The sequence below is a fragment of the Anas acuta genome, chromosome 17 (genome assembly GCF_963932015.1).
Source record: "Anas acuta chromosome 17, bAnaAcu1.1, whole genome shotgun sequence".
NCBI lineage: Eukaryota > Metazoa > Chordata > Aves > Anseriformes > Anatidae > Anas > Anas acuta.
Genome location: NC_088995.1, coordinates 5,160,750 through 5,180,139, shown reverse-complemented (window position 1 = coordinate 5,180,139; position 19,390 = coordinate 5,160,750). Strand labels below are relative to the sequence as shown.

Below are 19,390 nucleotides of genomic sequence, written 5' to 3'. Positions count from 1 at the left end.
CCCACACCGTGCTGTCATCCCGTGCCATGTGCCTCCCCGTGCTGTCATCCCGTGCCATGTGCCACCCCATGCTGTCATCCCATCCCATGCCATGCCCCACACTGTGCTGTCATCCCATGCTGTGCCATGTGCCACAATGTGCCACCATCCCATCCCAAACACCACCCCATGCCATGTCCCACATCATCCCCATGCTCTGCAGTTTCCCTCCAGCCTTGTCCCCCTACTTTGTCCCCCGGGGCCCCTTGTGGCCCCATTTTCCTTTCAGGTTATTGCTAATCAGTTTCTGAATTTGTTCGGGTTTCGCTGTGCCCTCACCACATCACCACGCTCAGGAGAATTCCTGGCAGCACCAGACCCTGCAGCCCTGAAAAGCCCCAGAAGCACTCGCGGAATGAGTCGGTTCCTGCGCACAGCAAACCCCGCGGGCTTTTCTCAGGGCTGGGAGAGGCACAGGCACCCGGACACACGGACAGCCGGACACACGGACACACAGACACACACACACACAGGTGCCAGGCCAGAGGCAGCAGCCCACGGGCCGAGGTCAATGCTTTATTTCCATCTGCTGTGATATAAAAATAAGGGGGCACCACCTGGGCAGGATGGCCCGGTGGTGCCCTTCTCCCAGTACAAAATAATATTTAGATTCATAAATAAAACATCGTTACCTTTACAGCTTAACACAGTACAAAAAAAATAACAAAAATAGATATATATAATTTATATATTAAAAAAAGGTATCCTTAAATATTTCTCCCAGGTGCAGGGACATATTAAATTAAACCGATGGTTTCAATAAATAGGGGAGCTGCACCACTGTCACGTATAAGTTACTGGGGGACCGGTGCCCACCCGCACAGTGCAGGGCTCGGGGACGCTGGGGACACCGAGGGCCCAGGGGTGGGCACGGGGATGCTGAGGGGACACAATGCAGGGACATGAGGCACGGGGACAGGCACGGGGACACCAGGCGTGCAGGGATGAGCACAGGGACACTGCGCTCACAGAGTGCACGGGGACACCAGGCTCACGGGGACACCAAGCTCACAGGGACGCCAGGCTCAAGAAAAGCCACCCCCAGATGCTCTCCGGGTTCAGTGATCCCCTCGAGAGGCAGGCAGGGGGTGACATATCGGTGACAAGCCGGTGGCACAAGCGGCCAGGGTCGGTCTGGGGCTGCACCCTGCCTGCGCCGGGCGTGCGGGTGCCGTGCGAGCGGCCCCTTAGTCAGGACGTGTCACCAGACCCATTGAATCACTGGAAAATCAGGCAGGGCTGGCAAACGGGGGACGTCACCAACCCAGAGTGACCCCGCTGGCCGATGTTGGCCTCCACACGCGGTGGCACCTGGGGGACGTCTGTGCCAGCGCCAGCCGCGTGCGCGCCGGGCTCTCCGCATCCAACCGCAAACCCCAGGGCGCTGGGGACAGCTCGGGTGACAGCAGCGGGGGTGGCAGGGGCTCCCTAGGACCTCGCTGGCCGCCGACCTCGCCGCCGGCCTCGCCGCTGCTGCCTCCTCTCCTCCCGGCGCGCCCGCAGCCCTCGCTCCTCCAGCTGGGCGCTGAGCTGCTCCGTGAAGCGCGCGTAGCTCCAGAGGATCCGGCACCCCTCCAACTTCTGCTGGAAGACTCCGGTGGCCGCCGGCAGCCGGGGCAGGGTGGGGACGGTGGGGACGATGCCGTGGGCGTGGAGGATTCCCTCCAGGTTGCTGAGGAGGCCCCGCACCTTCAGGCGGGTGCTGTCGAGGCGGCGCAGGATGGGGGCCCCGGGGGGGTGGAGGTCGCGCTGGTGCTGGCTGATGCCCTGCAGCGCCCGGTCCATGCGGGCCATGGCCCCGTGCAGTGCCCGCAGCCCCCCGGTCCCCGTCACCACCGTCCCCCGCAGCCACTCCAGCGACGTGTTGGTGCGGCACAGCCGGGCGAAGGCCAGGTGCTGCTCCTGCTCCTGCCCGTGGGAAAGGCAAGGGGTCAGCGGGGGCTCGGCAGCGGCAGCGAGACCACCCCCCCCACTGACACGCTAATTGAGGGGGGCTTTCGCCCCCTTTTTCCTGCCGTCTGGCGAGGTGGCACTCACGTAGAAGAAGAAGAGCTCCCGCGCGTCCTCGGCCATGTGCCGCACCAGGGCGTGGATCTGCTGCAGGGTTGGGGGCTGCGCGCTCCGCGCTGGCACGGCCCAGAGGAGGAAGAGTCCCTTGGCCACGGCTGGGGAGGAAGAGGAGGGAGATGGTGGAGATGGGGGAGAAGGGGACGCGGCGACACGCGGGGTGGGGATGGGGAGCAGGGATGTCCGTCCCGGGTGCCCATCACCCTGGCGCCAGGCCTGGAGGAGAGGGCTGCACGTGCCGGGTATGGTGACAAGGTGCCCCGTGGTGCCGCGGGGACAGGGCAGCCACCGTGCCGGGTGCCAGCTGCTGGGACCTGCCAGGGCCTTCGGCATGAGGAGGAGGAGGAGGACGGTAAGGAGGAGGGCAAGGATGAAGAGGACAAGGATGAGGAGGACAGGGACGAGGAGGACAAGGATGAAGAGGACAAAGAGAAAGAGGAGAAGGAAAAGGAGCGTTAGGAGGAGGAAGAGGAGGAGGAAGGTGCCCTCGAGGCATCGAGGAGCGCAGACAGCTCCCGCTGGCCCCGGCGGTTGCCCAAGCAGCTCCCCGTCAGCACAGGCCACCGCAGGGCCACCACAGACTGGGGACAGTGGTGGCACTCCTGGGTGCGTCCCCTCCGTCCCAGCGGGTGCTGCTCCAGCCCCGCTGTCACCGCAGCCACGTGAGTTCAGCACCGGAGCAGCACCCAGCTCCCAGCCCTCCCCAGCATGGGTTTTGGGGGTATTTGGGGGCTCGGGGGACACACCAGCCAAGCAGGGTGACCCCATCCCTCTGCCACCTGCCCCCCGCTCCCCGCATCGACCCCAAACCACATCCCCCCACCCGCCCCCTCCCGGTGCCCCTTCTTCCGCAAAGGTGCCCGGGGAGCCCCGGGTGGGTGCCAGGGGGTGGGGAGGGGGTGAGGGGGACATCCCAAAACGGCGTGCCCAGGGGCAGGGGAAGCACCAGGGCCCTCCCGGGGTGGTGTGCGAGCGAGAGGGCAGTTGTGGGACGCAGCCTACCTGCCAGCACGCCCAGGGGCCGCGCGTGGCGCCGCATGTCCGGGTGCCGGGGGGGGGGAGCGGTGCCGCAGGGCGCGCGAGCGACTTCCTTACTGGTCGGCGAGGGGGAAGCTCGCCTTTTAACGTGCCCCGATTAGCCACCACCTCCGAAGGAGGCACCCGGGCCCAACGTAAAGAAATGGAGAAGTGAAGCCATGACTTGGGGGCCAATGAGCGGGGTGAGCCGGGCCGGGGAAGGGCGGGGGGAGGAAACGAGGCCGGTCGGACGATGGTTTTGTTCTTCGATCAAGTTCCTCGAGGGAGTCCTCGTGGGTCCAGCCCGCCCGTGGGGCGAGCCGGATGCCCCGGGGCACGGCGTGGGGCTTCTTAGAAAAGCACCCCATTGAGTCACCACCATCCTTCTGCGCTCAGCCGGCGTTCGTTAAACTGAAAACCAGCCTCCGAAACCGAAATGCGAGCGGCGGAGGCCGTTGGCAGCATCTAGGGCTCGGGCAGGTGATGCTCGCCCCACATCTGAGCCCCACGATGCTGCAGCAGGAGAGGGACGGGTGGCACCGGGTGCTGCTGGAGGCTGGCACCTCGCCACCCCGGCTCGCACCTCTGGTGGAGGTGTGAACGGCTCCGACCGCACCGCGGTGTCACCAAACCGTGCCATGCCCAGGGTGTGGGCTGTGGTGGGGCCGTGGCTGAAAATAGGCCCCGGGATGGATGGGGATGATCCAGGAGATGCTGTCCGTCTGTCCGTCTGTCTGTCTGTCTGCTCTCCCCAGGCCTGGGGTGGGCAATGGGGAGCGGGGAGGACCCCAGGACACCCCCAACACCCGAAGCCGGGGTGTGCAGGGATGCTAACGGTGGGGAGCAGGGGACACCAGCACCCATGGGTGCCCCTGTGCTGGCGGGGAGGGGTGAGACAAGGGCGAGGCAGGCGGGACTGATCCGTTCCCCTTGCTAAACCGCCTGCAGCAGCCGGCGCTGAGCCTCCGGCGGGGAAGGAAATGCAATCGGCGGGGTCAGCGGCAGCGCCGGGGCTGCGGGCACTGCCCAAAGGCCGAGGTCAGCAGGAGGAAGCCCGGCACGGGTACAGCCCCAGAGCTGCTGGAAGCACCCGGTGCCAAGCCCCCGGCACCCCTGAGCTGCTCTCGCCTTGCAGTGGGGTGTGGGAAGATGCCAGCACCGACCCTATAAAAATTAATGTGCTTTTATCAGGTTTTATTTTCACTGTAATCCATCAGGTTTTGTGAAGACTCGTAAATTCCCAGTGAATCCGCCCAGCTGGGGTGGTGCCACATGGTGCCACGCACCAGATTTGGAGATTTTCTTCTTATGGGGCTCCAAACTTTGGGAAAACCACAGACGAGGACATGACCCCTCCCCAGCTCAGTGCTCCATCAGCTTTGTGCCACCCCCTGCCACGCCGACCCAAACCACGCAGAACGCACACGCTGCGACCCCAAATCGCGCTGATTTGTTCCCCTTCTCGTGGGTTTCAGCCCCAGAACGGGAGCTTTGGGGCACCACGGAGCCATGCAGTGCCCTGCTCTGTAAGCACAGGAAGCTGCCCGAGGCAGAATTTGCTGTTTCAGATGGGGTGGCTTGGGCAAGGGGAGGCCACACCAGAAATAACATCTCCTTGCGAGCGGAAGAGCGCAGCAGTGACTCACTTCCAGAAGATGAAATGTTTTCTTTTCCCCAAATTCCCCCCCCCCACAGACTGCCCCCAACCTGCAGAACTCCCTGCTGCAGGACGCGGGGCGGTGCTGCTGACTCTTCCTCCTCCTCCTCTTCCTCCTCCTCGGGGTGTCCCTCTGTCTGGGGACACCGTGGGTGCTGCTGGCCAGGCTGGGCCGTGCTCACGCGAGCTGGGGGCTGTGCGCAGGGCACCTCTGGAGGGACAGAGGAGCCAGAATGCCCCTCTCTCCAGGAGAAACACCTGGAGGCAGTTTGTCCATCCATCCGTCTAGCCATTTGGCCAGTCACCCGTTGTCCTGCCCACCCATCTGTCCAGTTGCCCACCCGGCTACCTGCCCATCCACCTGTTTGTTCCTCCAGATTCATCTACCCACCTGCACACCCCTCCACCTGTCCACCCGGCCATGCATTCATCTGTCCTTCCACCTGCACGTCCTCCTGGCCACCCACACACCCACCCACGCACTTTTACATCCTTCCATCTGTCCACCCAGCCACCTACCTGTCCTTCCTTACACACGTTCATCCACCCACATCCATCCCTGTCCATCGATCTACCTGTCCATCTGTCCGTCTGTCAGTCCATCCATCCATCCACTTGTCCATCCAACTACAGATACATCCACCCATCCATCCATCTACCTCTTCATCCATCCATTCATCTGTCCATCCGTCCATCCATCCATTGACGCATCCATCCATCCATCCGTCCGTCCATCCATCCATCCATCCATCCACCCATCCATCCATCCAGTACCCGTGGTCCCTCAGGGTGCACACTGCCCAGGACCCACCAGGCTAAGCAGTCCCTTTTGGGACACCCCACTACCTCCACCCTGCCCCTTTCCAAGCCCAGGGCTGTGCACAGGGTGCCCGCAGACCACGGCAGAGGAACGGCGCGGTCACCAGCACCGCTGGCTGGCAGCCCTCGGGGACATGGTGCGGGGATGCGCAATACCCAACGGGGCCGAAAATAGCGCGTGTGACCGCACTGGCTGACAGCAATTTCTTCATCGCCGGGGCGCACGTCACTGATGTCTCATGACACTGGAAAAGAGAGCGAGACAGGAAAGAAAGCACCCGTGGATCTGCAGGAAGCTGAGGGCTCACCAACGCAGGCGGGGACGCAGGGGGGATGTGTGGGGAGCCCGGCTCTGCTCCCGTGCGCACCAGTGCCCGCGAGGAACCCCGCGGATATGCAGGGCGGCGATGCCAGGGCTGGTGACGACCGTCTGGAGCGACTTCCTGCCCAAAACACGTCACAGGAGCACACTGTGCCTTTTTGCTTGCTTGGGGCTCCCCACTGGAAGACGCCCCCAGGATGTTTCCACCCCGCGTGCTGACCAGGGGCAGCCCCAGGGCATGTGGGGGGCACCCGGAGGCCACACGGCCCCCAGGTGAGAGCCACCTCGTTATAGCCACAGCTACTAACGAGGCTGCAGAAACGCCCCAGCCCTCACCCCGTGTCCCCCCCAGACCTACAGGTCACCCTATGGTGGGGACAGGAGTGCCACCAGCACTGGGGACAGGTTCTGGGCCAGCCCCAGCTGTGGCCACGGTGTACCTTAAAAATTAATTAAAAAAAAATAGAAACCACCCCAAACCAACAAAAAATAGGACTTTTATTGACATTTAAAAGTGTGTAAAAATACAGCTTGGAAGGAGCTGGGGTGTCACTGTCCCCCCCCACGACACACAGTGGCCTGGCAGGGGTCGGGGCCACCCCAGAGGGGACACGGGGCTGAAATGCTGCCCCGGCCACCCCCCGCAGCCCCCGCTCTCAGCACTGGAGGGTTTTGGGGAGATCCCCTGAGTGGGACGGGTCCAGAAACCCCCCCCCAGGAAAGGTGCAGAGCATCATGGCCACCACCCCACAGACACCCAGGGTCCTGCGTCCCACCAGCCCCACGCTGTCACCTCCAGCAGGGCTGTGGCACATCACCGCTCTGCGGCACGCGTCCCCCCCCCCACAAACCTCCTCTCCTCACTCAAATCCCCCAAACCTGCCGCTCCCCCCTACCCTAAGAAAGCCGGGAAGGGACTTGAGGCAGAGGAGGGCACGGCGCTGCCCTTCGGCCTCTCCCGCGGGGATTCACAGCGGCGTGGACATCAAACTGTCACAGCAGTGCCACCGCGTCCCCCCCGCGTCCTGGGAGCGACGCTGCGCCCCCCAAGGCTCTACCCAGCACCGGGGGGGGGAAAAGGCTTAGAAATAAAAAACAGCGACAGGGCTGGGGACAGCCCTGGGCAGGAGGAGCCCGCGGGGACACCGCGCTGGTCCCCAAGGGTCACCGGGTGGCACGGGGACAGGCGGCACGGGGACAGCCAGCCGCTATCTGCCGCTCTCCTGGCGCTTCTGCAGCAGCTGGATGACCTCGGTGATGCCCTCCTCGGGGACCTGTGGGGACAAAGATCCCGTTAGCCCCACGCTGGGGACACCGGGACCCTCCCGCCCGCGGTGCCACGTGCCCCGTGGGCTCACCAAGGCGTGGTCGAAGTTGAAGGTGCTGATGTAGTACGCCGAGATGTCGACGGCAGCCAGCGGCTCCGCGATCTGCGCCACGATGCCGCACTCATCTGGGGGAGGCAACGTGTCCCGCGGTGACCCCGGTGTCACCGCGATGAGGAGCCACCAGGTGGCAGGGGACACCAAAGGAAAGCACTGGCAGGGGACGCAGGGGTGGCAGCAGGGAGGGTTCCCATGCTGGGGGGGGGGGACGGGATGGGTGCTGAGATGAAGGGGAGGGGGCCCAAACCCCTGCACCCCCATGGGGCAGGGGACGCGCGCGGCGCCCACGCTCACCGAAGCCCAGGGGCTGCCCGCCGATCCGCACCATCCGCCACAGCTCCCCGCTGGAGCTGGTCAGCAGCAGGTCACTGGGGAACCTGCAAAAAAAAGGGGGGGGGATGAGTGCAGGGACACCCCCAACCCACCCAGCCACCCCCAAAAGTGTAGGGTCCAAGGGCCGGCACCGGCACCTACCGCTTCTGGGTCTCCGCGTCCATCACGATGGAGATGTAGCCCTCGATGAGGGAGAAGGCGAAGAAGGTGATGGAGTCGAGGTCCTGGCCACCAGCACTGGGCTCCTTGGGGGGGCTGCAGGAGGAGCAGGAGGAGCCCGGTACGGGTTTGTGTCCCACCAGTCAGTGGGAGGCAAGAAGAGTGGGTTTGGGGGCATTTCCAGAGCACCGTGGTGACTCTGGAGGGGATGGTCCCATAAGGCTGTTCCCAAAATGTTCCCGTGCACGGCTCCGGCACATCTCAGCCACCTCTCACCCGCCCCCCTTTGCTTTGCTGCAATACGTGGCTTGTCCCCCAGCACGGTGACACTGGGACTGGGGGGGCTCCAGTTCCCAGGAGTGGCAGCGGGACACGCAGCGCCCACGAGTGGCGTGCTCGAGGGAGCAACAACACTTTGCAAAAACGCACCCAGAGCTTGGAAAGCCGCAGGGAGCGAGGTGCAGGGGGGTGACACCCAGCTGAGGGACCGCCGCCGATGATGTCCCCACCCTTGCCACCCACCTGTGGGAGTAGAAGAGGACGTCGATGAGCATGGTGGCGATGGCGGGCAGCGTGTCGGGCGCCACGGTCAGGATGCAGAAGCGGTTCTGGGGGCTCTGCACGGGGTGCAGCGTGGGGCTGGTGGCTGCGGGGCACAGCCACCCGTCACCGCCACGCTCGGGGACAGCACCGCAGTGCCACCCCGTGGCCACCAAAACCCCACGTCCCGCTGGGTGGTGGCCCCAGGGGACCCCAACATGCGGGGGGACCTCCGGCAGCCGGAGCAACCCTGCAGGCACCAACTGACCCTGGGGACAAGGTGGCTCTTGGGGATGTCCCCGTGCCACTCACCTGCTTTGGGCTTGAGGAAGCCGTTGCTGGCGTCGTCGCAGGTGACGGGGACGGACTCGCCGTTCTCCTCCTTGTAGATGTCGAATTCCCCGGCCAGCGTGTGGATGACCACAGGCAGGTCCCTCTCCCGCACCTGGCAGCGTCACAGCGTCACCGACCCCGCAGCCAGCTGGGGACAGCCGGGTCCCCGCCAGCAACCCCGGGGCTGCCAGGGCCACGCGGCACCAACCCCGTTCCCACCCCGGGGCTCACCAGGACGAAGTCGGTCTGGTAGGTGGAGAGCATCAGCACCGAGACGTGGTGCTCGGCCAGCGGCGCGATGACCGACCGGGCGATTTTGGTGACGCCGGTGGCCTGGCAGCTGGAGGGCGCCCGGCCGTTGGAGACGACGCTGAGCACCAGCCACGTCGAGTCCGCCACCTGCATGAACTCCGAGGGCGGCAGCTCTGCGAGGGAGAGGGGAAACTGAGGCACGGCGCAACTGCCACTGGGAAGCCTGCGGGGTCCTCGGGGTGCCATGCAGAGAGGGCAGGATCAGCTGCACGCACAGAGCTGGAATTGCTGTATTTTTGGGGACTTGTAGGGAGAAATGCTCCAAGCCCGGGACACGTCTCTCCTGCACCAGCTGGGCTGTGCACAATGGGGTGCAGCACCCCAAAGCCAGGCCCCTGGGGCTGCCCACGTCTCCCCCTGCATCCTCCAGCCCCCAGGAACCGCCAGCCCAGCAGGGACGGGTCAGGGGCACTGGAGGAGGCGCAGGACGGCCACCGCACCATGCCACCGCCCCGTGCCACCCCAGCCATGCACCCACCCGGCTCCAATGAGCCGTGTCCCTGGGGCCGAGCCCACGATGGCCGCGAGCCAGGGTTGCCTCCCCAAAAACGCTGCTTTTGTTGGCAGGGAGCGAGCCTGCCGGCTGGTTCCTTCCTGCCCCACGCCCGCTCCCCAGGAAGGGCCGGATCGGGGCCGTGCTCTTCCTCCGGCACCCGCGCTCCTCCTGCAGCTGCCCCGGGCCAGGACACGTCCCGCTCCCGGCACCCCAATTCCCCAGGAGGTGTGGGGTCAGCGGGGAGCCCGACGCCCCCAAACCTCATTATCCCCCTGCCCAGGCGAGGCAGGGAGCCCCGCGGCACTGAGCTGAGGCCGCAGGACTCATCGCAGCGGTGAGGGAGGCGCGAGCCGCGGGGCGAGGCCGGATCCGGAGGTCCGAAGCCCGGGGCCTTGGCGGGTGTTGGCAGCCTCCTGTTCCTGCGCAGGAAGCGCCAGAACAGCCCCTGCTCGGCTCCTTCCCAGGGCCGGGGACAGGGACCGCGCTGCCGCGTCCCCGCTTAATCGCTTTTCAACACCAGCAGGAACCGGGGGCCACGGGGGAGGCTGCGACCGCACGGGGGTCCCCAGACACCCCCGTCCCTGCGCCTCGGCCGGCCCCAATGCTTAATCCAGCCCCCAGCACAGAAATTAGAACAAGGCTATGGGGGGGGTGCCCCCACAGGGCACTGGCAGCCCCCCAGCCCGGCGCCGAGCAGCGGGGCGGCCCACTCGCTGCACCATTGTTTGCCGCTTCCCGCCCGCCCCACGGGATCCGAAAAAAAAAATTAAATACAATACATGGGGGGGAACGGCCCCAGCTCCTCAGGAGAGAGCCTGGCTCCCAGCGAAGGGCTGGGGGGAGCTGGGCTGGATCTGGCCAGCCATCGGCCCCTGCTGCCGGACCGCTGACCCTTGCTCCTTGGGGCACATCCAGGGAGATAAGGCCCAGGCGGAGAGGTTTGGGTGCGGGAGGTTTGGGGCAGGATCTGTCCGACCAGCACGGCCTGTCAGGGCAGGTCCAGTGGTGAGGCTGCAGAATGGCTCACAAGGCTCTCGGGATGGGGACATCGTGCTGTGACACCTCTCAGGGAGGGGACAGGTCCCCAGATGGGCTCAGAGACCCCAGGATGTCCCAACACCGCGATGCTGCATCCGCAGTACCCCTGGCAGCACCCCTGGTCCCCTAAAGCCGGGCTCAGCCACATGGGTGGGGAATTGGCCCTGTTCCACCGCGGTGGTGGCCAGTCCCAGCCCTCACCAGGCAGGGGGACAGCAGTGGAGCACCCAAGGAAGGACACCGGCAGCTCTGCCAGCAGCACCCCGTGCAGGCAGGGAGCCCCGGGAGCTGCCCACAGCCCTTCCCAGGGGGTTTGTGCCCCACGCTTGGGCTCGGCAGGCGCAGGGCTCCTCACAGGAGCCTTCCCCCACCCATACCCCAGCCTCGTCCAAGCATGCGGAGGCACGGCCGCGTCTCCGAGGCGGTTGGTAGTGCCAAGGCAGGCGAGCTGAGAGAGCCTCAGTGGGGCAAGCCGGGGCATCCCCGACACAAGCCAGGGCTCGCTGCCCGCGGTGAGCTCCGAGCGTCGCTGTGCTGCGCCGGGCTGGGCTGAGAACGGCCACAACTCATTGCTGCAGTGCCGGGTACCTTTGAAGCCCTCCTCGTCCAGCATGATGGTGTAGTCCTCGGGGGTCTCCGTCAGGCTGAAGAACTTGCACCTACGGGGCACAAAGCACCGCTGCCCGACCCGCGCAGGGCTCCGGGGAAGGGGGAGCGGGGCACGACCCCCCAAAACCCCTCCAACACGGCACTGCCGCGAGCACGGGAGCACGGGGAGGATGAAGAGGAGGGTGAGGAAGGTAGGAAGGATGGAGGAGGAAGGATGAAGAGGAGGGTGAGGGGGGGGAGGCCGGTACCTGCAGCGCTGGGGCAGGAAGAGCAGCTTGAGCAGCGGGTGGGTGTAGAGCCAGAGCCCGCAGCGTGCCAGGCTCAGCACCCGCACCCGGTGCTCCAGGATGTGCAGGTCCATGGTGGCCGAGGCCAGCACCGGGACCGGGACCGGGGCCGGGGCCGCTCCAAGCGCGCCCCGCGGCCGCTCGGAGCAGCGGGAGGGGTCCCGCGGCCGCCCCGCCCCGGCCCCGCCTCGCCCCGCCGCCGGCCGCCGGCCCCGCCTCGCCCCGGTCCCGGCTCCGCGGAGCTTCCCGCGTAGCACCGGGCCTGACACGGGGCTTGCAGCGCACCCGGGTGGATTGGGGGCTCCAGCAACGCGCCCCGGCGATTCCCCGCAGTCGCTTTTAAAGGGGAAAAGGGGTTTTTGAAAGAGGGGGGGTTGAGGTTTTTGCAGAATTCCCGCCTGCTGGAATCGCGGGGAGGGAGAAGCCGCTCGGGCTCCATTTTGTGTGCGGAAAGCAAAGCCCTGGGATAGAGCCCGGGTGGGATCTGGCTGCTCCTGCCTCGGTGGGGCCATGGGAGCCGTGATACTGGGACGGGACTGAGGACTTGGTGCTGGAAAGGGATGGCAGTGAGGGACTCACCCCCAAAGCAGCCACCCGAGAAGCCCCCACAGCACGGCCAGGGCTGGAGATGGCCTCCACGGGTGTCACGAGCATGGGCAGGTCTCAGCATCCCTCATTTGCACTTCAAACAGCCCAGCCGTGGCTTGCTGTGGGGCAGGGTGAAGCAGTAGGGCTGGCTGGGGCAGTGAGTCACGGCCCTCGGCCCTGGCTGTCCCCACGGTGTCCCTGGCAGGGACAGCGCTGCCACCACCCAGCAGCAGCCCAGAGGCCTGGGAGGACAGGGACTGCCCCTGGGTTGCTGCCACGTGTGCGGGATGCACAAGAGGAGCCAGCCCCAGGTACAGGGGAGGCTGCAGGAGGAAGGTTCACGGCTGCTCTGGGTCAATAAAGGATGCCACCTTTAGCTTGGGAACCACAGACACTGCTGGAATTGAGAGACTGCAGCCTACATTGACACAGCAGGGGTGAGCACCTGTCCACCCCTCTGGGTCCCCATCACCCCCCGTAGCACCCAAGGGTGACGGGAAAACGTATGGGGGAGCCGGTGCCCCCCAGCCCCAAACTCAGGGAGCCGCACACGCTGCGCCTTTACACAATCCTGCTTTATTTTCCCTTTGTACAAAACCATTTTTTTTCCCCGCTGTATTTTACAAAGCTACCCCCGGCCCTTGGCGAGGGCAAGGGGGAAGAGAGGGGACCCCGCAGCAGGGAGCGCCCGGCCGCTCGCGCCCCATCTCACCTCCGCCGTGGGGTGGGTGGGTGGCAAAGGGGTGGGGGGGGACCCCCGGCGTGGGGCTGGCGAGGGTCGTGGTCTGGCATCAAATCCCGCCGCCTCTGGTGCATCCCGCCTGCAGTTCCCAACCTTGGCCCCCGTCCTGCAACGGTTACTGCCACGGAGGAATAATAAATAGGCTCAGTGAATAGGTAAATTCAGTACTACATATTGGGCTACACTTTGATACATCCTCACTAGATAAAGAGGAGGGAGGGGGGGGCAGCAGCTGCCCCCGGCTCCTCACGTACCCCCAGTCCCGCTGCGCCAGGCGCAAGCACTGGGGAACTGGGTCTGGGTCTGCCCCGCCAGCACAGGAGGGACAGGGGAAGCCCGGGGGCGGCGGGAGGGACACTGGGGACGTGGGGGACAAGGGGCTGGGGGACAAGGAGCGGGACCCGAGGGGCAGCCTGGCCCCCCCAGCCGCAGCGAGGGAGCGCGGGTGGCTCAGCCACCCCGTGCCAGGGCTCCCACCGCTCATGGTGCCAGCACCCTGCTGGGGTGGGGACAACGCGGGCACCCAGCGTGTGCTGGACACGTCCCCTTTTGTCACCGCGCTCGGTCCAGCTCCAAAAGATGCCCCCCCCAGCCCCCCAAACCCTGGGACCCCAGCTTCACGCCCACCCTCAGCGGGCACCCAGGGTGCCGCAGCGGCCGCGTCCCGATCCCTCCAGCCCCGAGTCCCCACCGCCAGGCGCCGCGGGGGTCCCCTCCCCGCCTTCGACCGCAGAGGGAGCAGCGTCCTCGAGGCCCCGGCTCCGCGCACAGCCCAGCTGAGCCCGGTCTGCCCGGGCGCAGCGCGGCGTCGGCCCTACAAGTACGTGTCCTCGCTCTCCCGGGAGCACAGGCTCTCCTTGGACTGGTGGTGGGGGGACACCTGGGGGTGCAGCAGCTCGGGGGCAGCGCCGGGCGCCCCGTTGCCCTCAGCTCCGGGGCCGTTGGCGGGGCTGCCCGAGCTCTTCTCTCGGTTTTTCTCCTTGCTCTTGCGGGCTTTGGGCACCGGGGCGGGCCCTGGGGGCACAATGATGGAGGGTACGGGCTCCAGCGCCTTGCGGGTGGGGGGCTCGGCCTCGCTGATGGCCTTGGCACCGTGCAGGCGCGGGGGGGACTTGCACTGCAGCTCCCCGTGCGTCTCCCGCCACTTCTTCAGCTGGATCAGGTGCTCCCGCTCGATCTGCCGCTCCGTCACTGGCAGCTCGATGACCTGCAGGGGACAGGCTTGTGCCACCGATATCCCCACCACCACCACCACCACCACCACCAAAGTGCCACCCGGGACAGGGGTAGCTCCAAAACCAGGTCCTGCCCGATGAGGGGTGGCCCCATGCGCTGCGCCCCCTCCCCAAACCCTCACCTCCTGCACCAGGAAGGTCTCCTGCATGATCTTGGGGCTGAGGGCCCTCAGCCGCTCCATGGTCTCGTACTGGCCCTGGCAAGACTTGAGCTTGTCCGAGGAGCCCAGGGTGTGTTTGAGCAGCACCAGGCCCACCCGGAAGATGATTTTCACCCCTGCAAGTGGAGAAGGTGAGGCAGCAAGGGGCAGGTGGCACAGGGTGAGGTGGCACGGCGCCACCACGGCCCCCTGGTGGTCCCCATGCTCTCTTCTTTCCCCGTGAGGGGGCTGCCAGCCCCCTGCGGAGGCTGGCCCACGCCGCAGCCTGCAGGATGAGGCCCCTACCTTCGCAGAAGAACATGTCCCAGACGCGCAGCACAGAGCTCCAGGGCAGCGTGCGGGAGAAGGCGCACATGAACCACTCCGTCATGTAGAGGATGGGGTCGATCTTCTGCTTGCTCAGGTGCTTGTAGGCCACGGGCGAGACCTTGTGCAGCAGCGAGAAGAGGATCTGCCCGTCCAGCTGGATGGCCTCCTGCGGGGACAGCATCAGCAGGGACCTCCCCGGCCACCGCCTTAACCCCAGCCCTTGGCACCGAGCCCCCCATCCCTCGCTGCTGGATGCTCCTGGGGGTCCTGGCATCATGCAAAGACCGTGGGGACACCCAGGCTGCCCCAAGCACCCCATGGAAGGAGCTGGGGGAGCTCCTGGCCCCTTGGAGGAGCATCACGGCCCTTCTACTCACCAGCTTCTCGCTGTAGTAGCCGGGGAGGTACTTCTCGCAGATCTGTACCAGGCACCAGAACGCTTGCTGCAAGCCAAAGGACAGCGGGTCAGCGCCCGGGTACCCACAGGGGACAGCCCTACAGCCCCCACCTTGCCCCGATGGACCAAGGGGGCAGGCAGAGCACACCTGGGGCATGCTCACACCGGCTGAGATTTGGGGCAAACCGGTGCCGTGAGCCACGCACCCGCCCCCCAGCACCTCCCCGCTCCCCGCTCCTACCTCGGCCGGCATGTGCATGAGCAGCACCGCAGCGATGGGGGCCTGGGCCTGGCAGTAGCCCTCCTCCGGGCGGTACAGCGTGTAGGCCTTCAGCACCCGAAAAAGGTCCTGCTGCCTGCGGAGACAACGCGGGGAGAGAGAGGTGGAGAGTGGCATCCCCTGCAGCCCCACAGCAGCACGGTGACCCCACGCCGCAGGCCAGCCGGGATCCCTCTTGGCCCCAACCCCATGCTAAGGGGCACAAACCCCACGGCACAGCCCCACGGAGCAGACACGTGGCTGCCCCACTCACCCGTGGCCTCCGCGCGAGACAAACATCTCGTGGAAGGGGAACTGCCGATGGAGATCCCGCTCGATCACATCCAGCCATTTAGGCTCCCCCGGGAGGAGATCCAGCTCCTGGGAAGGAGAGGGGTCAGGGTGAGCAGCACCAGCCGAGCTCCAGCTCCCCTTCCCCAGCCCTCGCTGCCCGGTGGCGCACACACTCACGTCAAACTTGCCGACGTTCTGCTCCAGCTTGACCTTGCTGCCGGAGAGGTACTGCCAGGCTCGGCCCCGCAGCGAGGGCGGGATCCCCTTCTGGCACCGCAGCCGGATCTGCAGGAGAGGGGGGGGTACTTTGAGCGCTCTGCTCGTGGGGCAGGATGAGGAGAGGGCTCTGCGTCCCCCTGTGGGGCTGTGCGGAGCGGCAGGGACAGAGCTGGCCCCAGCTCCCAGCCCCAGCGGCCGGCTCTGTGCCCAGCCAGCCCCAGGCTCCCTTGGCACGGGGCAGCGACCGGACCAAAGTCCGGGCTGGGCAGTGCAGGTGCCAGCTCCGCAGCAGGGAGCTGGACTTGCTTAACCCTGCTGCTGCCAGCAGCTGGGGCCGGGCTGTGCCCTCCCTTGCGTCCCCCCTAGCGCTCCAGCCCCACTCCATGGAAACAGCAGCACCAGCAAGGCAGGGACCCATGAGATAAACGCTTTTAGTATGGCATAAAGCCCTGAAAAATCACGGCAGAGCCTCCGTGCCTTGCGTTTCCTACTTGGGCAGCACACAGAGGCACCAGGGCTCTGCAAACCGACAGCTCCGAGCCTCCCTGCCGTGGGGCTCGGCAGCCTCGGGGCTCTCCTCCCCGGCCAGAGCTTGCTCTCCCTGTTTGCCAGCTGACTGGGGAGCAGGCACTTGTGTTTCCAAGCAGCCCATCCCTGAGCGGTGGTGGTAACGCCACGTTCCTCGCTGCTCCCTCACCGCAGCGCTGCTTGTTTACCCGGCCAGGCCCCGCGAGGGCTTTGTGCTCGCAGGAAACGCAGCGGGCGATGCCCTGGGTGGCCACGGGCAGCTCCGTCGGTGCTGACAGCTCCTGCTCCTGCTGCCCTTCCTGCTGGCTGAGCAGCCAGGAAGGAAGCCGCCTAGCATGGAGCAAGAGCCCTTTGGGTTTGCCTGAGCAGCACAGCCCGGGGGCGAGGCGGTTTTGCCCCCACCTCCCCTCTCCCTGCCATCACTGCCGGGGCCCCCGCATGCCCGATCGGGAGCGCAGCCGGGCGGAGGGATGCTGAAAGCAAGGAGCAGCCGGAGCTGCCCACGCGTCTGCACTCCCTCGGTCTGCCTGGAAAGGGCACGGGCCGGCACGTGGCGCTGGCACGGCTCAGCGCTGGTGGGATGCGGGCCAGGGATGCAGGGAGCGTTTTGGGATCCCAGAGCGGTGCAGGTGCGAGCAAGCCGGCTGGCTGCGGGGCCTGGGCAAGGAGCAGCTCTCTGCATCAGCCCTTGGAGGCTCCAGGCACTGATTTTGCAGCAGGACGGAGAGCGCAGGCCCTGCAGCTCCTCGGGGATGTCCAGAAGCTCGGCCCCAGCACGAGGGAGCTCCTCCGCCAGCAGTGCGGCTGCCGGGGCGCTCACCCGCGCCTGGAAATCACGCGGAGAGCGGCGCAAAACCGCCCTCGGGACAAAGCGCCCGCCTGCTGCGACCCGAAAAGCTCTCAGAAATCCTTCGCAAGCAGCCAAGAAGAGGATGAGGGATTCCTCTGTCGGTCACCAGGCACCGAGCGCTGCGGGCAGCTCCGGCGGGGGCACGGCACGCGGAGCGGTGCCAGGAGGCCGTGCCAGCGGGCAGGGGGGGGAGGAGGCAGCCCTCGGGCTGCCAGCAGCCTCGCCACTCTGTCAGGCGAGCAGAATCAGCTCAGGGCTTGTTTCATCTCATTCGCAGCCTCGGGAGGTCAGGGAGCACCGAGGCACCCGCACAGCCCCGCGTGGCACCGCGGCCACCGAGCCCACACCACCAGCAGCCTTCCAACCAGCCCCCGGCTCGCAGGCCACATCAGGCTCAACTATTTCCTCCCCACAGCCTTTTTTTTTTTTTTTTTTTTCTTTTTTGGGTCTGCGAGATGCCGGGAGCAGAAGTTTCCATGACCTAACAATTCCCAGGGCTGCCTGCACGCAGCCAAACGAGCCCTCGGAAGCCGGCAGGGAGCAGCCGTGCGCAGCGGCAGCCAGCTGGGGCAGCCCCAAAACAGCATCACCTAAAAGCACCGCGGCCGTCCTTCCGCAGGGGACTCGGGGACGTGCCCCAAGGCTTTGGGGGGACGCTGCTGTCCTGGGGTCACCCACCTTCTTGTGCTTTTTGGCCATCCACTTGTCCCAGTTGTTGAGCATGTCCAGCCACTTGGACTCGCGCTGCCGCAGCACCTCCAGGGGCACCTCCTCCAGCCTGCGGGGCGAAAGGGACGAGGCGGGTGAGCGCAGCCCCAAGCCCCGTACCCAGCACGGAGCCCACCCGTCCCTATTAATCCGCACATCCCCAGCCACCCCAAAAAGAGGGGAGCGTTTTCCAGCAGCGCCCAGCGGGGATGGGCATCCCTATTTCACCCCTGGGGGCTACCTCCGAGCTGGGAGAGGGGTGGTGGCGGTGGCACCGGGTGGCTTCGTGCTGCCCCCAACCCCAAGGCGGGCAGAGGAGCAGCTCCTGGCCGAGCCAAGCTCCCAGCCCTGCCCTACAAATTCCCACCCGTGGGTCAGATGGGGCCAAACACTTGGTTTTGAGCATCTCCGATGCGAGCAGCTCGACCGAGGGCGACCACCGCATCCTCCCCACGGCGGGCTCGGCCACCGGCGTGGGGACCGGGGGGAGCCGAGGGGACGCTGGCCCCGAGCCGGGGGAGCCCAGAGGGGGCTCGGCGAAGCGTGGGAAGCCGGAGGGAGCCGGACACTGGATCCTGGGGCTGGCCCCAGGCCTGCTGGAGCCCCGCCAGCACGGGCTGGAAGCTGTCACCAGCTGACGGCCGCCCGGCAGCGGGCACCGAGCGGGGACCGGGCACCTTTTGGGTGGCGGGGGCACCCCATGGGGGGGGGCAGAGCCAAAATGGGGGGCACAACCCCACAGCTGGGCCCTCCCCAGGGAAGGAGATGGAGGGGGGGGGGGGAATGGGACCCTCGAGGCCGCGCTGGATCGGGCCCAGGGTGCCCGGTAGGGGGGAGGCCGGGCCCGGTGAGCACCGCTGCAACCCCCCCGGGGAGGAAGAGGAGGAAGAGGAGGAGGATGAAGAGGAGGAGGAGGCGCCGTGCTCAGGCCCCGGGGCCGGGGCGGTGCCGGCCGCAGCCCCGCTTCCTCCTACCGGGGCCGGCGGAGGAGGCCGGGAGGCCGCCCCCGAGGGCTGAGGAGGAGGAGGAGGAGGAGGAGGAAGGGGAGGAAGCACCGGAGGGGGTGGGGGGCTCTCCCCGGGGGGCCGGTACCGGGCTCCTGAAGGTGGGGGGGGCCCGGAGCCGCCCCCCCCCCGGGCCTCCCCTCCCCTCCCTTTTCTCCCTTCCCTCCCCCTCCCGGTGCCCGTTCCCCACTCACGGCCCCTCGGCGCTGCGGCTGCCCACGATGAAGCCGAATTTATCGACGCGCCGCTCCTCGGGGCCGCCGCCGCCGCCGCCGTTGACCTCCGAGTCGGAGCCCAGCGAGCTGAGCTCGTCGCCGCCCGCCTCCGCCAGGCTCTCGCGGGTCCCCCCCAAGCCGCGGGTGCTCCCCGGCGAGCCGGGCCCGCCGCCCCCGCGGCTCTTGGCCATGGCGCCGCGGCTCGTTCAGCGGCTCCGCCGCCGCCCCTCCATGCCGCGGCCACGGCGGCGGGCGCGGCCCCCCCCCGCCTCGCTCCCTCCCTCCCTCCCTTCTCCGCCCGCCGCCGCCGCTCCTCCCGGTGCCGCCCCGGTGCCGCCACGCCATTGGGTGGAGCGGAGGGAGGGAGGGAGGAGGGAGCCAATGGGAGGGGAGGGAGGTGGGAGAGCCCGCCCTTCCCGCGTAGGGATTGGGTGGGAGGTGGGGAGGGAGGTGTCAGTCAAGGAGAGG

General features: G+C 66.9%; 3 protein-coding genes across 5 annotated transcripts; all 3 read right to left on the bottom strand.

Moving 5' to 3' along the window:
• Positions 1–259: 259 nt before the first annotated feature.
• On the bottom strand, positions 260–3,237 carry LOC137865775 (cardiotrophin-2-like). The gene is made up of 3 exons (XM_068701172.1): positions 3,109–3,237; positions 2,077–2,204; positions 260–1,947 (listed from the first exon to the last, which is right to left on the bottom strand). Exons 1-3 carry the CDS (start codon positions 3,143–3,145, stop codon positions 1,468–1,470), a joined length of 645 nt encoding a protein of 214 aa, XP_068557273.1. The 5' UTR covers positions 3,146–3,237; the 3' UTR covers positions 260–1,467.
• A 3,168-nt stretch (positions 3,238–6,405) lies between these two features.
• Positions 6,406–11,617, bottom strand: CASTOR1 (cytosolic arginine sensor for mTORC1 subunit 1). Of its 3 annotated transcripts, none has more exons than XM_068701168.1 (9): positions 11,375–11,617; positions 11,106–11,176; positions 8,903–9,096; positions 8,651–8,783; positions 8,321–8,444; positions 7,781–7,894; positions 7,601–7,683; positions 7,263–7,374; positions 6,406–7,195 (listed from the first exon to the last, which is right to left on the bottom strand). In XM_068701168.1, the coding sequence occupies exons 1-9, from the start codon at positions 11,485–11,487 to the stop codon at positions 6,976–6,978; spliced, it is 1,164 nt and encodes a 387-aa protein (XP_068557269.1). In that variant the 5' UTR covers positions 11,488–11,617; the 3' UTR covers positions 6,406–6,975. The 3 variants fall into 3 exon arrangements, with proteins under 3 accessions (XP_068557269.1, XP_068557267.1, XP_068557268.1); XM_068701166.1 differs by having other exon boundaries at positions 6,985–7,195; positions 7,280–7,374; positions 11,375–11,610; XM_068701167.1 differs by lacking the exons at positions 11,106–11,176; positions 11,375–11,617 and adding an exon at positions 9,462–11,081 and having other exon boundaries at positions 6,985–7,195; positions 7,280–7,374.
• Positions 11,618–12,558: 941 nt separating this feature from the next.
• Positions 12,559–19,213, bottom strand: TBC1D10A (TBC1 domain family member 10A). The gene is made up of 9 exons (XM_068701164.1): positions 18,902–19,213; positions 17,674–17,773; positions 15,576–15,683; positions 15,379–15,485; positions 15,087–15,201; positions 14,826–14,891; positions 14,425–14,614; positions 14,101–14,255; positions 12,559–13,950 (listed from the first exon to the last, which is right to left on the bottom strand). The coding sequence occupies exons 1-9, from the start codon at positions 19,111–19,113 to the stop codon at positions 13,558–13,560; spliced, it is 1,446 nt and encodes a 481-aa protein (XP_068557265.1). The 5' UTR covers positions 19,114–19,213; the 3' UTR covers positions 12,559–13,557.
• Between the last annotated feature and the right edge of the window lie 177 nt (positions 19,214–19,390).

Coding starts and splice junctions, on each gene's coding strand:
- LOC137865775 (XM_068701172.1), bottom strand. CDS start 3,145: ATGCGGCGCCACGCGCGGCCCCTGGGCGTGCTGGCAG. Junction 2,205..3,108: donor GCCCCTGGGCGTGCTGGCAG/GTAGGCTGCGTC, acceptor CTTCCTCCCCAG/CCGTGGCCAAGGGACTCTTC. Junction 1,948..2,076: donor GGGAGCTCTTCTTCTTCTAC/GTGAGTGCCACC, acceptor TCCCACGGGCAG/GAGCAGGAGCAGCACCTGGC.
- CASTOR1 (XM_068701168.1), bottom strand. CDS start 11,487: ATGGACCTGCACATCCTGGAGCACCGGGTGCGGGTGCTGAGCCTGGCA. Junction 9,097..11,105: donor GGACGAGGAGGGCTTCAAAG/GTACCCGGCACT, acceptor TCTCCCTCGCAG/AGCTGCCGCCCTCGGAGTTC. Junction 7,196..7,262: donor TTGGTGAGCCCACGGGGCAC/GTGGCACCGCGG, acceptor TTGTCCCCACAG/GTCCCCGAGGAGGGCATCAC.
- TBC1D10A (XM_068701164.1), bottom strand. CDS start 19,113: ATGGCCAAGAGCCGCGGGGGCGGCGGGCCCGGCTCGCCGGGGAGCACC. Junction 17,774..18,901: donor AGCCGCAGCGCCGAGGGGCC/GTGAGTGGGGAA, acceptor TTCGCCCCGCAG/GCTGGAGGAGGTGCCCCTGG. Junction 15,486..15,575: donor AGAACGTCGGCAAGTTTGAC/GTGAGTGTGTGC, acceptor TCTCCTTCCCAG/GAGCTGGATCTCCTCCCGGG.